Source organism: Pseudopipra pipra, chromosome Z, assembly GCF_036250125.1.
Source record: "Pseudopipra pipra isolate bDixPip1 chromosome Z, bDixPip1.hap1, whole genome shotgun sequence".
In the NCBI taxonomy this organism is placed as follows: Eukaryota; Metazoa; Chordata; class Aves; order Passeriformes; family Pipridae; genus Pseudopipra; species Pseudopipra pipra.
Genome location: NC_087581.1, coordinates 1,147,825 through 1,160,011, shown reverse-complemented (window position 1 = coordinate 1,160,011; position 12,187 = coordinate 1,147,825). Strand labels below are relative to the sequence as shown.

The following is a 12,187-nucleotide window of genomic DNA, read 5'->3' as shown; positions in this document are numbered from 1 at the left end:
CAAATGCACTTTTTTCCCTCAAAGATAGCTCTTTAAAATCTCTTCAAACATGTCATCTCGGAGTTTGGATTTATAAGCTTCAGAAGTGATAGTTAGACATATCAAGTAAGATATGAATAGTGCAAATACAATCCATAATTTACTTTTCATTTTTAGCAGCAGTGATCTATCTGATGCCTTAGATAGACTGCAAATGTTCATGGCCATGCATATGATATGGTTTCAAAGGGCCAAACTAATCTGCAGTACTTAGCTGCTCAAATTTAACAAGTTTTCCCTTGCATCCTGAAACTGATAGTAATTTCTCCCCTGCTTACAATCAAAGCAGAAGACAACCCCCTTACTGGTTTCATTTCCAGTGCAGGCAACCACTTGTTTCTAATAAAGTAGGAAAATCTCCGGGTTTTGTGAGGCATGTCCAAGTGAAAAGCGGGGAGTGTGTCCAATCCTGCTATTTAATACAGAGTTTTCATTTCACAGATTTAAGCAACACTTAATGGGCAGGTTTCCACACCCATACTTTAACTTACACTGGAAATCAGGACCTGGCACAAGACGATCCAGATTTTGCTTTAGGACTGAAACTACACCAAGAAAAAGGCAAATTATATGCTTACTCAAAACCCTAGTGAACCTTTGCATAAAACATAAAACCTATTTCCAGTATCAAGCTTATACATCAACAGAGCAACATTTTTCAACCTGATGGGAATATTAAGTGCCATTTCAGTGCAATGCTTGGGAGAGAGGTATCCCAGGGACTGCATTCCTACTGACCACACGATCTGTCCACACTGCAGGTGAATGCCATTGAACAGAAGCCAGACATACAACAATCTTGCCTTGTTACATTTTCTGCTAAGTTCTGTGGAACATTTCCAAGCTGACCTTACCAAGTTGAACTGCTGCTGGAGCTTTTCGTTGGCGTAGTTGATACAGAACTGTTCAAAGCTATTCACTTCAAAAGTTTCAAACCTGCAAAGCAATGAATAAATCAGCATTAAATGTTGCTTTGTCTCAAAACCTACTTTTTTCCCCCCTCCCCCGCAACGGTGTCATCTGTGTGATGGGGAACGGCAGGTATTCAGCTGTCTCCTTGCATTCCTTCTATCCCAGATCTACACTTTATTCCTCAAAACATCTCTCTCTCCTTGGCACAACTCAAGGGATTCAAGAGGTCTCTCCTGCTATGCACGAATGAGATACTTGGCACAACTGCAGCTTCCTGCCCGTCAGGCAGAAGCGCTGTCTGAGACAAGAAATGTAACAGCCTCTCTTGGGGAAAAATATTATGAAATATTAAGTCCAAATATATTCACTGCAAAGGCAATGAAGAAACAGGAGCCGCTGTCCTAAAAGACCCAAGGAGCTATTTCTAATGGAATTCAAGAGAGCAGAAAAAGAAGGAATTGAATTTGTAATTATAGCTTCTGTACTGCATCCCTGTTAGCACAAAACCTGGGCACACGTGAGCAAGCAACTTCTGGAAGGCAGAGGGGAAAAATGATGATTTCAGCTCCAATTCTATGTTCCTTAGAGGAAGTTTGGAGCTGGACTCACCGGTCCCTCTCTTCACCAGCTTCCAAAACTCCACTCACCAAATCATTATCCCACCTTTCCACATATTGACTCCAAACCAAGCTCAAAACTGGCTTCCCAGTCACAATTAGAAGGGAAAAAAATATGCAGTTTTAGTAACGTGAACTACAGGTAAGCAGCAGAGAGCCAGCAGAGCCCCTGGGGCTGAAGAACGTGACATCCAGGGACAGGCACAGGGAGCCAGGCCTGCTCTTAAAAAAAACAAAGAAGACCTTTTCAGCTACACAGGGAATTATATTTTATTTATTTCTATTTTTAAGGCACAGTTGGAAGGGGGAGGAGGGAAGGAAATCTTTGACACGTGACTGTAAGGATTAAAATAAGGGGAGAAGTGGGAAGGCTCCCTGTGTTTAATGAGTAAGCTGCTGTAAGGATAAATATGTGGCTAAATAATTGTTCAGGTAATAGGCACTGTAGGAGCCAGCAGAACAATCTTAAAACACTAAATAAACGAAGCCCTTTTTTTTCCCATCACCCCTCCCCAAAATAATCAGTATTTCTGCTGCTTTCTGAGGACTATCTGCACGTCACCCAGGTCATGCAGTTATTCCCCAGGTACTACCAGGTGACCTCACCACATAAAATGCTTGAGACCTTGGGGAAATACAACACAAAAAGGCAAAAGAGAAACGATAATGGGAGAAACGAGCTGCTTTTGTGCTTTTATCAGTCCCACAGCCCTTGAGGAAACCTGGGACTGCTTCCCCTCTGCCTGTCCAGGGCTGGCATTGCCCTCGCAGTTGGTGCAGCCTGTGCTAAGCAGAGAAGGCTCAATCCTTTCCCTTACAGTCTTTAACACAATGAAATCTGGTCTCTGGGACAACAAATATTTATATTAAACACGTGGCCTGAGCCTCAGTGATGAGCACGTCCTTGAAGAACTCCCACTGTGTTTGATCTTGGTTGCACAGCCATCGTGCCGAGCAGGTTGGTACCTTCAGCTCTTGCAGCTAAAGGGATGCGACTTGCCCAAGATTCCTTGGAAACACAACTCCTGCAGGTTCATGATCACAGCAACAGGGCAAGAAAATATTTAATTAAAACACAGATGAAGAGGGATGATGAGCTGGGTAGAAAAACACAAGAGCGGGACTGCAAGAGGAAAAGAAATCGGAGTAGAAACTTTATATCCACTTCAGAGACACCAGATGAGGTTTATGAACCTTCTCAGTGAGTGCCAGCCAGGGGCAGAGCAGCTGTACAACATCAGCTCCAAGGGAGATCTCACTAAATTGCTTATTAAGGGACTCTACCAGCTCAATTTTCTGATTGACAGAGCAGATCAGTCACCAGCTCTACATGTGTGCTGGCCAGGAGGTTCCACCTGCTCAGAGTGACTGCACCAAGGCAACATCCTAATACGAAAAGCAAACCAGAGCCTGTTTGGTTTCTATTCATTTTAGTGCACTAGATCTGGATGCAAAAAATAAGCATATTCACCGCTCCAGCCCATCCCTGTGACTCCCCAGGAGGCACGTTCAGCTTGGAGGCAGTAGACTTCAGGGGGCAAACACTATATTTTGGTTTTTCTACTGCTCCCTATTCTGCTGAGTGCCTTGTATCTCCTAAATCCGCTGTAGCACCAGGGTGTATACTAAAATATTTAAAGTTCATAAATAAGTCCAGCATACAGCTGGCCACCTGGGTGTTCACACTTCCCTTCACATGGCAAAAACAAGCCATCCCAGCCAAGTCCAGGAAAGCCACGTGAACCCACTCCTCAGACAGACTGCAGTACTGCTGCTATGGCTTTCAATAAACACAGGAAGGCTTTCAATGCTGCACCCTGTCACCTCAATGTTAATAGAGAATTAGGGGTGCAAAGTCGAGCATTAGAAAATTAGGAGACAAATCCTACGGCCTCTGCATTTTCTCTCAGAGCTCAATCCCTCTCCCAGAGGAAAAGAAAAAACAACAGACATTTGGAAGAAAACTTCTAATATTTGGCAAAACGCATTAAAACTCCCTAAAAACCCAAGTCTGGGGAACCAAACCGCTTTTAAGGACTGCAGAGTCAGGTTATCATCACCCAGATTCCCTGCATTGTTAATCACTCAGCATTTAGACAGCAACACCCATTTCCAAAAGGGATTTTTAGGACACCAGATTCTCACAAGCACTACAGGCAGAACACAGACATCCTTCCCCTGCAAATCTGCCTCTTTCAACAGGACCTGCAGATCCTTGTGGGAAAAAACCCTGCTGCACCCCATGGTGACAGCAGTGCTGTAAAAGCATCAGTTTGCCCACGCGCTGGATGTGATGCACAGACCTGCAGCTAAAGGAGGCTTTTCTTCCACACTAACAGGTTTTCAAGCCCAGCTTAATCTTTCATGAGCATTATCCTCAAGTCTCTTTTCATTCAGATTTCTGAAAGCCTGATTTCCTAACTCAGGCATCCAATTTTCTGTATTGACCCACTACCGCCCACCCGGCTCCGTGTCAGAGCTTTATTTATCACATCCCAGCCTGCAGAAATTTTCATCTGTGGAGACACTTATGGGAAACAGCTTCTCTACCTCATACAATCTTTGAATAAGACTGTGCCATTCCCATTTAGTTATTTAAGATCTTCCAGGTCCTGTGCTACCTACTGAGGAGAGCCCAGAAACTTGCAAACCTGTAAGAGCCACCTCACCATCTCAAGCTATCCCACTGAAATTCCCAAACAAACAGAACAGTATTCTTATCATTCTTGATAGAAGTGTTCCTGTAAGTCTTGCCATATGGCAGCAGTTGCTGATGGAGATGAGCAGAGCAGGCTGAACTGATGCTCCAGCACTTTCTATCTTCCTTTCTGCTGCTGTGTTTGTCCAGCAGATGTGAAAATCAACATCCCAAACACCAGTAGCTGCAGAAACCTCATGGGAGGGTTTATACACAAGATCCAACTCAGGCAATTGTATGGGCATTACAGCCATAAAAGCTTTCTGTCTTTTTGTTCTGACCCAGCACTGCTTTGGCAGGGTTTCATTCTGAACTCCAGGTTCATTTAGATCTGACAGACCTTGCGAGGAGCCTGGTATGAGAGGAGATTTGGGACTGAGCAAGCACAGCGACTGCACTGGCTTAGGGACTGGTTCCTGGAGCAGCTACAGCTTATGCATTCCACCTCCCCCTCCAAAACAGGAGCAGCTCAGCATTTTAAGATATTAAGGCAACACAGCAGGCCACTGCTGTCCCATTTAGAACCACAGAACCATCAAATGATTTGGGTTGAAAGGGTTCTTTGAAGGTCATCTAGTCCAGCCCCCCTGCCATAGGCAGGGACACCTTCCCCTATACCAGGTTGCTCCAAGCCCCCTCCAACCTGGCCTTGGACACCACCTCTCTGGGAAACCTCGGACTTCTCCCCTTATCCTTGCTCCCCAGAGAGACAGAAAAAGGACAGTGTTGAAAGAGTGAAGGGTAAAATCCAAACCCACAAGATCTCTTTCCTTTTCCACCCCATAAATGACAGAATCCCTTTTTTTCTCCTCCACCTTCTCCTACCTTGCAGCACTTCAGCTAAAATGAACTCTTCGCAAACAACTCTCACATCCCTCATCTACCAGCACTCAAGTGCTGGGAGGACAGACCAGGCAGTGCCTGTTACCCAGCCCAAATTTGAAGAAGCTCATTGCCCCTGAGGCTGCAAGCCTTGTAAGAGTTTTTTGCATCTTATGGCCCTTATGCTACAGGTTCACAAACTCCTCCAAAAGCTCTCACTGGCACAAGGGCCTGCAACAGTGGTTTCACAGCTGAAGAAGCAAAGTACTTTCCTCAAATCTCAGAGCAATCTCAGGCAGAGCCAAGTGCAGTCTTTGGTCTCCACACTGGCACCTTTACCATGAGCTCGATGCACATGAGACAGAAATCCCAAATGAGAACAGCACTGGATGTAAATCCCAAAAGCCAGCACTCAAACAGAACGGTTTTGGGGTCGGACTGGACAATCTAAAGGAGGATCCAAACTGCAAACCACACATGATGGTGCTTTTTTGTGCTTCTTTCCCATCATTCCCATCACCTGCATAAGCCAGGGCCAAGAGTGCCTTGCAAGAAGGCCAAGGCAAATTATGATGTGCAAGGCAAATTACAAAGGGCGAGACAAATTACAAAGGGCAAAACAAGGGCAAATTAAACTGCCCTAAAAAGCAGAAACCGTGCCTACCCATAGATATCGAGCACACCGATGAAGGAGTGCTGCTTGACAGTGGTGTGCAGGGCCTTGTTGATGTGCTGCACGATCCAGTTGAAGAGCTGGGCGTAGATGTGCTTGGCCAGGGCGTTCCTGGCGTTCACCACCTGGTGCAGGGACATGTTCTTGACGTAGGTCTCAGCCGTGGTGACGAGCTTGCGGTTGCAAAGCCAGTGCTGCATCTGGCTGAGCTCCACGCCCAGCAAGCCACAGAAGTTCTTCAAGTGCTCGTCCTCGCTCTGGGAGAGGGGGATGAGAAGCAAAGTCAGCAGGCTGGTGACACCCCAAACTGGAGCTTTAACCCCCAAGACCTTTGCAAGGAATTAGCGGCGTTCCATAACTACCAAGGGAGAGACTGTGTCCCTCTGTGGTTGGTAGGAATGGAGAAGCAATGACACTCATCCAGTTGTGCCAGTCTTCATGGACATGAGTGGAACAGCTCACACAGAGCTCCAATCAGTGGCACCACAGCTCGGCTCTGCTCTGGTTATCCTTGAGGTCTCAGTTTTCACTAAGAGCAGATTTCCAGAGGACAGAGCAACCTCCACTTTACTACTCCTTGAGCTGCAACCACACGCTCCTTCAGAGCAACCTGAATTAAGCTCGTAAGCTAAAGTTCAGGCTTTGCCATGACACTTTTTACAAACTAACTCCATTTTGAATAACAAAGTTATAAATTGTGCGTTACAAGAAGGGCCTGGGCTTTGAACAATTAATAAAATTATATATGAACTTCATTTTCCCCAGTGCAATGTATTTCCCCCCCCCCATCAAACTAAGGCAAGGCAGTTCTGAGTCCCTGTTGTGCTAAGACAGTGGGCACTGCCTTTTGGACAAGGAGAAAACAGTTTCCTTTTTTTTCCATGTAATAATATATATGCAAAGGCAGTAAATTGTTTCCAGATAGATATGTGCACGTACAAATGCTGAATGGGTTTGGGGATGGAGAATAAAAGTGCACTTTACGAGAATTCTAGAATGCTTTATTGCTATCATACCCTTTTGACTACAGATTCAAAGGCATAACAGAACTGATTTAATACCTTGCAGTTACATCTGTAGGTAATTAAACAATATGAACTTCATTAGCAGAACTCAACATTGTCAAAGCAGACCTCTTTCAACATATCCATGTTGCCAAATATCAAGTAAATTACCCCAGCAGCTAATGCATCGAACACCAAGGTATCTCAAGGGTAACGCTAAAACTGTGTGCAGAACCCATTTTAATACTTTTACTAGGAAGAAACTACCCAGCCCGAGATGCAATGATAATTTACAGGACAGTATTTTCCAAATAATTGCTTTTTTTCCCCCCTACCTCTGAACAAACAGAAACAGAAAAATTGCCGCTAGGGCATGTTTTGTATTATTTATTCTTGCTAATTTACTGTGCAGTGCTCCTTTGGATGCTGGATTGGCTGCATCACAAGCAGCAGCTCCATGGCTTTGCCTGCAGGAAAGTGGTTTTAGAGCATCACACCTTCTGCTGGTGGAGTCACCGTTCCCCAACACTGTGCACTAGGTGTCCTAAGGAAGCAGGAAGAGTTAAAGATGTGTTGGGATGTAAGACGATAATCTTTGATTTATCTTGCCTACAGGCTGGCCAGAGAGGAGGAGCAATTCACTGTCTCCAAGGAAAAAACAAAGCGACTAGGAAATTATAATGTGTTTCCAAAAAAAAAAGACAAAGAAAATCAGGAGGAAAAGGGCTTTCTACTAAAGCATACTGCTGTGAAGCTCAACACATCCAGCGTGTCCTGATTTATGAGCATAGCAAACTCCCCACATGCCCCACTCCAGCTGGTGACCTACCGACAGACTACAGGCTTCACTTCCTCGTTCCACTTGGATTTCCAAGTTCCCAAGGTGCAGAATGGCCGCAATTATCCTAAAAATGGTCATCTGATGAGACTCCTTCACTCCTGCGTGAACAATTGATAGCTGATTGTCACACCAGAAAACAAACAGCAATTTTCAGTTTGTTTGAAGATGCTCAAGGTGTTTGATTTCCTTCCCAGGCTGCTGGTTTTCAGAATTATGAGACTTCTTCCAATCAACACACCGTAAACAGTCAATTTTAACACAGACGGGTTTAACACACACAAAACCAAGGATGCTGCTCCATTATGATCAAACAGGGTCAGAGCTGTATAAGAGCTCTTGTGGCTTTTACAGAACAAGGGGTTGTTTTGTGTGATCGTAGTCGGCTGACAACTGAAGCACAGAAATTACAACATATTGCCAGTGTCCCACAAACAGAAGAGAAAATTAAAGGCCTGCACATGATGCACAAACGCTTCCACACTGGTGCTACAGCTGGATACAGCAAGGCACCAGGGAGGTGATGCAGAACTCTGTCTCACTGTCCCCAGTGCCTCAAAAAGAGCTACGTGTTGGTGAGTCTTTATTGGGGGTGTAAGATGTTATTGCTTTATATATTTTTTTCTGGCAGGATTTACAGGCATTCCCAGCAGGAGCTTTGCTCAGCAGCAGCCTGCACACGGCCTTCTCGCTGTATCCTGCATTCTTTTTCCATTCCAGCTGGGTTTCTGCGTCCCTTTTGTGTTCAGGGCTGGTGTCCTAATTATCCACCCAAGGTCCAAGACATCACCTGCTGGTTTCTGAATTACCCAGAGCTTCCCTTTCTCTCTCTTGGGACTTTTCTGTTATCAGCACAGTGAGAAAGGTTTCAAGGTTACTAAAAGGAGCAATGCTCTGCTGTGACTTGGAACTCTTAATTGGAGTTAAGCCTGGCTAGGGTGGGGATTTGCAGATAAATCTGACTTCTTCTAGTTACACACAGAAAGGAAAGGCTGAAAAGTGTAGTAGCAGTATCACCAGGCCCTGAACAGAAACAGAGCTGAGAAACACTGAAGGAAAAATGAGGAAAGGCAGAGCCAGAGGAAGCATGTGAAGAGAAGGAAAACATCATCAAACTGGCAGCAGAGGAAGATGCTCTCACAGTTCTTCCCAGGGATCAGCAAGGAGACAGGGGGGCTGCTTGGGGAGGTGGAGAAGGGGAACAAAGAGACATGCCAAGGGGATGGAAAGAGAGTTTCCTGAGTATTACAGTCCTGTGGGCAAATCTGGAGCAAACAGAAGCCTTATTTTTTGAGTAGTTAACAGTTAGAAGTCACACAAGCTGTACAAGAAGAAGGTGATGACAAGACCCCACTATCCCCCCCAAAAAAAAGAGATTGAGCCTATCTGAACACAAATAGGGCAAATTTTTGGGAAACGCTTGCAGTTCCAACACTTGAAATGAGTGCCCATGCTCATTGTTGGCACAGCTGGTCAGGGAATTTCACAGCCAACTGTGAACATCATGAACTCCTCTCACAACATATGAAATGCATCTGAGAGGCACCGAGACTGAACAGGATTTAAAAACATGGTTTCAGATAAATATTAATAAACCAGGGAAGTTTTTCCCAGCAAAAATTGTTTTTCCTTTCCAACAGCCAGTGCTGCAGGCAGGCTGCAGCACTGCTCCACTGCAGCATGCCACGGATTTTGCAGCTGCCACGCAGACATGGACTCTGCACAGCAGGGATGTACTCAGCTCATTATTTCCAGGAAATCAGCTACTTGGTACAATACTGTGATGGTCCGAGAAGTGACATCACCCTCAGCCCCAGCACAGATTGAACTGCAGAGTAATTGCTCTTTTCCTGCTTGTAAACAAGTGTAAAAAATAGCTGCAGCACAGCTTTGCCTTCAGAATGGTTTATTTAAGTTGCTCTTAAATTCCGTGTCCTTCTCCATTTCACTGCTGCTTTGCAGGCTGCTGTAAGAAACACTTCTGCAGCTCATACTGAAGAACAAAGTAAAGCCAACTGGGTCAACAGGAACATTAAAATTCAGGCAAAACACTGAAAACAATTGCAAGAGACTTCTGCTGGGCAGGCTCCAAGCAGAGCAAACCCTTACCAAGCAGGGTGAAGGCATGCCTCGTTTTCTCAAAGTCATCAGCATCATCCACACCACTGATGGACGTGTCACCTCCCTGAGAAATGTAGAAAAAGTCTTCTGCACAGGCTAGGAAAGAAGGAAGAGGAGCAATACATCACCAAACAGTACTCATCCCCCGCAGCCACCCCCTGGAACATGGACTGGGATGCTCCCCAAAGGGCACCTGTCCCCTTCAAACCCCAGTTACTCAGAAATGGATGAAGTAGAACCTTGATAGGTGACTGTAACTACTTCTTGCAATGATGAAACCTCTTCCCCATTCAAAACAAGCTCAGTCAGGCCAGTGCTATGGTATATTTGGTATTCTAACAACTGCTCCATCACAGCGGTGAAGATTATTTCAGATACTGAGGTTACTGCTTTCAATAATTTTTCATCCTGTTTAACACACCCATGACTGATTGAGATACTTTTAACACCTTTCCCACATAAAGCCTTAAACCTTGGGAGCAGAGGGAGTGGAGAATGGCTTGCAGTGCCAGCATTACACCATGTAAACATCTGTGCTTTACCAAAGCTATTTCAGGACAACACCAGTAAATTGAGTGGAGACAGAGAGGCATTTCAAATGCAAATACAACAAAAAGAGATCGCAGGGCTTATATCCACTTTAAAAAGCTGCACATGCAATCACTCCACCTTAAAACGTATTTCCCAAGCATCATGAATGTAAAGAGAAAAAGCCTACTGTGTGTTCCACATCAGCCTACTGGTAACCTTTAAAACCACTGCAATCTGCAATTTTTGACTCAAATTGCCACCAGAAGCTCCCCATCCCTTCCCTGCCCTCCCGTAGGCTTTTGCATTAGCAGTACTTTCAAGCTGTAAAGAAAACATTTAAGTCTTTTTGACACAGAAAGCCCAGGGACACAGAGGTTTTGGTAATTCTGCTCATTGATGGAGCATCAGGAGTAAGAGGCAGAAAACCTTGATTGGGGTCAGGCAGACTATGTCCATCCTGGTCCCCCAGCACAACAGGAGCTCACCCAGCCCCTGATGGAGCACATCACGTTAACAACTTGCTGTTTCTGCACATCTTGCACCTTGCAAGATGCACCCAGGGCTGGTGGTGGTTGATGGGACCACAACACCAGCTTCCAATTTTAAACATCCACACTGAGATCTGTTTCTGCCTCAAGTCATCTCTGGTATAACTGACTCCAATCTTTACATTTCAATATATGTATAATTATTTTAACAACCACATAAACCCTTTGATTCACTGCAAACAACTAAAACACATTCCTGCTTTGCACCACTGCCGAGGCATCATAAAATTAGACACCACACCTCAAAAGACACTTGCACTGCACACTGACATTTTAAATCAAATATTTACCTTCTAGTTTCAGATTAAGCCTTTAGGATCACTCTGACTGAGCAACACTGGTTTGCTCTGCTGGGCTCACCTGTGTTTAGAGACTCTTTCTGTTTTTGAGCATTTTGCAACATACAAGAGAGTAACGACAACTCTTTGTACGTGCAAGGGCCAAAGGAGAAGCAAAAGCTCTTATTTTTTATATGGAAAAATATACATCCTCCTCCATGTCTAATAAATGGTGGATTTTCACAGCAAGATACCCCTTGTTTTGTATAAGTCCTGGGGAGAAAAGGCTGACACGTAAGGTAAGTACACCTCACACAAGGAAACAAATTTGAGTTTCGACTAGTCATCTTCAAATACAGGCTAGTGAACCTGAGGAAAATGGAAAAAATGAAATGAAAAAAAAAATCACTCAAGAGAAAGAAAAATAAGTGAACTGTGCACATCTGCACTCACAGAACACTGCCCAGCACTAGCTATTCCACAGGTCAAGGCAGAGCCTCCATCGGGCCAACAAGAGCAGCTCACGGCACCCACATGTCTGTCCCCACAGACTGTGTGAGCAGCCCCACATCTGCCAGCTACCAAAACACTTTGAAGAGTCATTTTTAAGCTATTGCAAGGTGATAGTGGAGGAAACACCAAGGACACACACCTTCAACTTTGGAAAGAATTACCTCCTTTTCCAGTTTTGCGTTTCACCTGGTGGATACCTGTGCACAAGCACCACTGAAAAGTGCAGCTGGAGACTGATGTGCATTGACAACACCAAATTTTGATTAAAAATGACCCAAGAAGGCTCCCTTGGAGGCTAGCTGCCCTGGCACCCACTGCCTCCTACACCACCAGCTGTTGCTATTGAATTGAGAAGTTGAGAGCCACAGTCACAACAGCACAAAAAGCCTATTTTTGCATCTTGGATGATCCACCAGCAGAGCAGAGACCTCTCAGCCTACACTGTTACCAGTCACCACCAATACAGATGATGCTTTTAGAGAGCTGTGATGAGTAAGACTGGTGTTTCCTCTGATCCACATGTTCCCAGGATGAGGGGGGTGGTTGCACAGCTGGAGCTCTCACACATCAGCTCATATCCCAGTCTGAGCTGA

The 12,187-nt window shown here is 44.9% G+C and overlaps 1 protein-coding gene across 4 annotated transcripts in view; it reads right to left on the bottom strand.

The window, feature by feature from the left end:
• MYO5B (myosin VB) overlaps positions 1–12,187 on the bottom strand; it is a 144,219-nt gene that overhangs the window by 77,276 nt on the left and 54,756 nt on the right. For all 4 annotated transcript variants that reach the window (XM_064642283.1, XM_064642285.1, XM_064642284.1 and 1 more), the window contains exons 8-11: positions 9,713–9,820; positions 7,595–7,704; positions 5,753–6,018; positions 894–975 (exon numbers count right to left, since the gene is read on the bottom strand). In XM_064642283.1, coding sequence (XP_064498353.1) covers positions 894–975; positions 5,753–6,018; positions 7,595–7,704; positions 9,713–9,820 — 566 coding nt within the window. The remainder of the gene's footprint in view (positions 1–893; positions 976–5,752; positions 6,019–7,594; positions 7,705–9,712; positions 9,821–12,187) is intronic.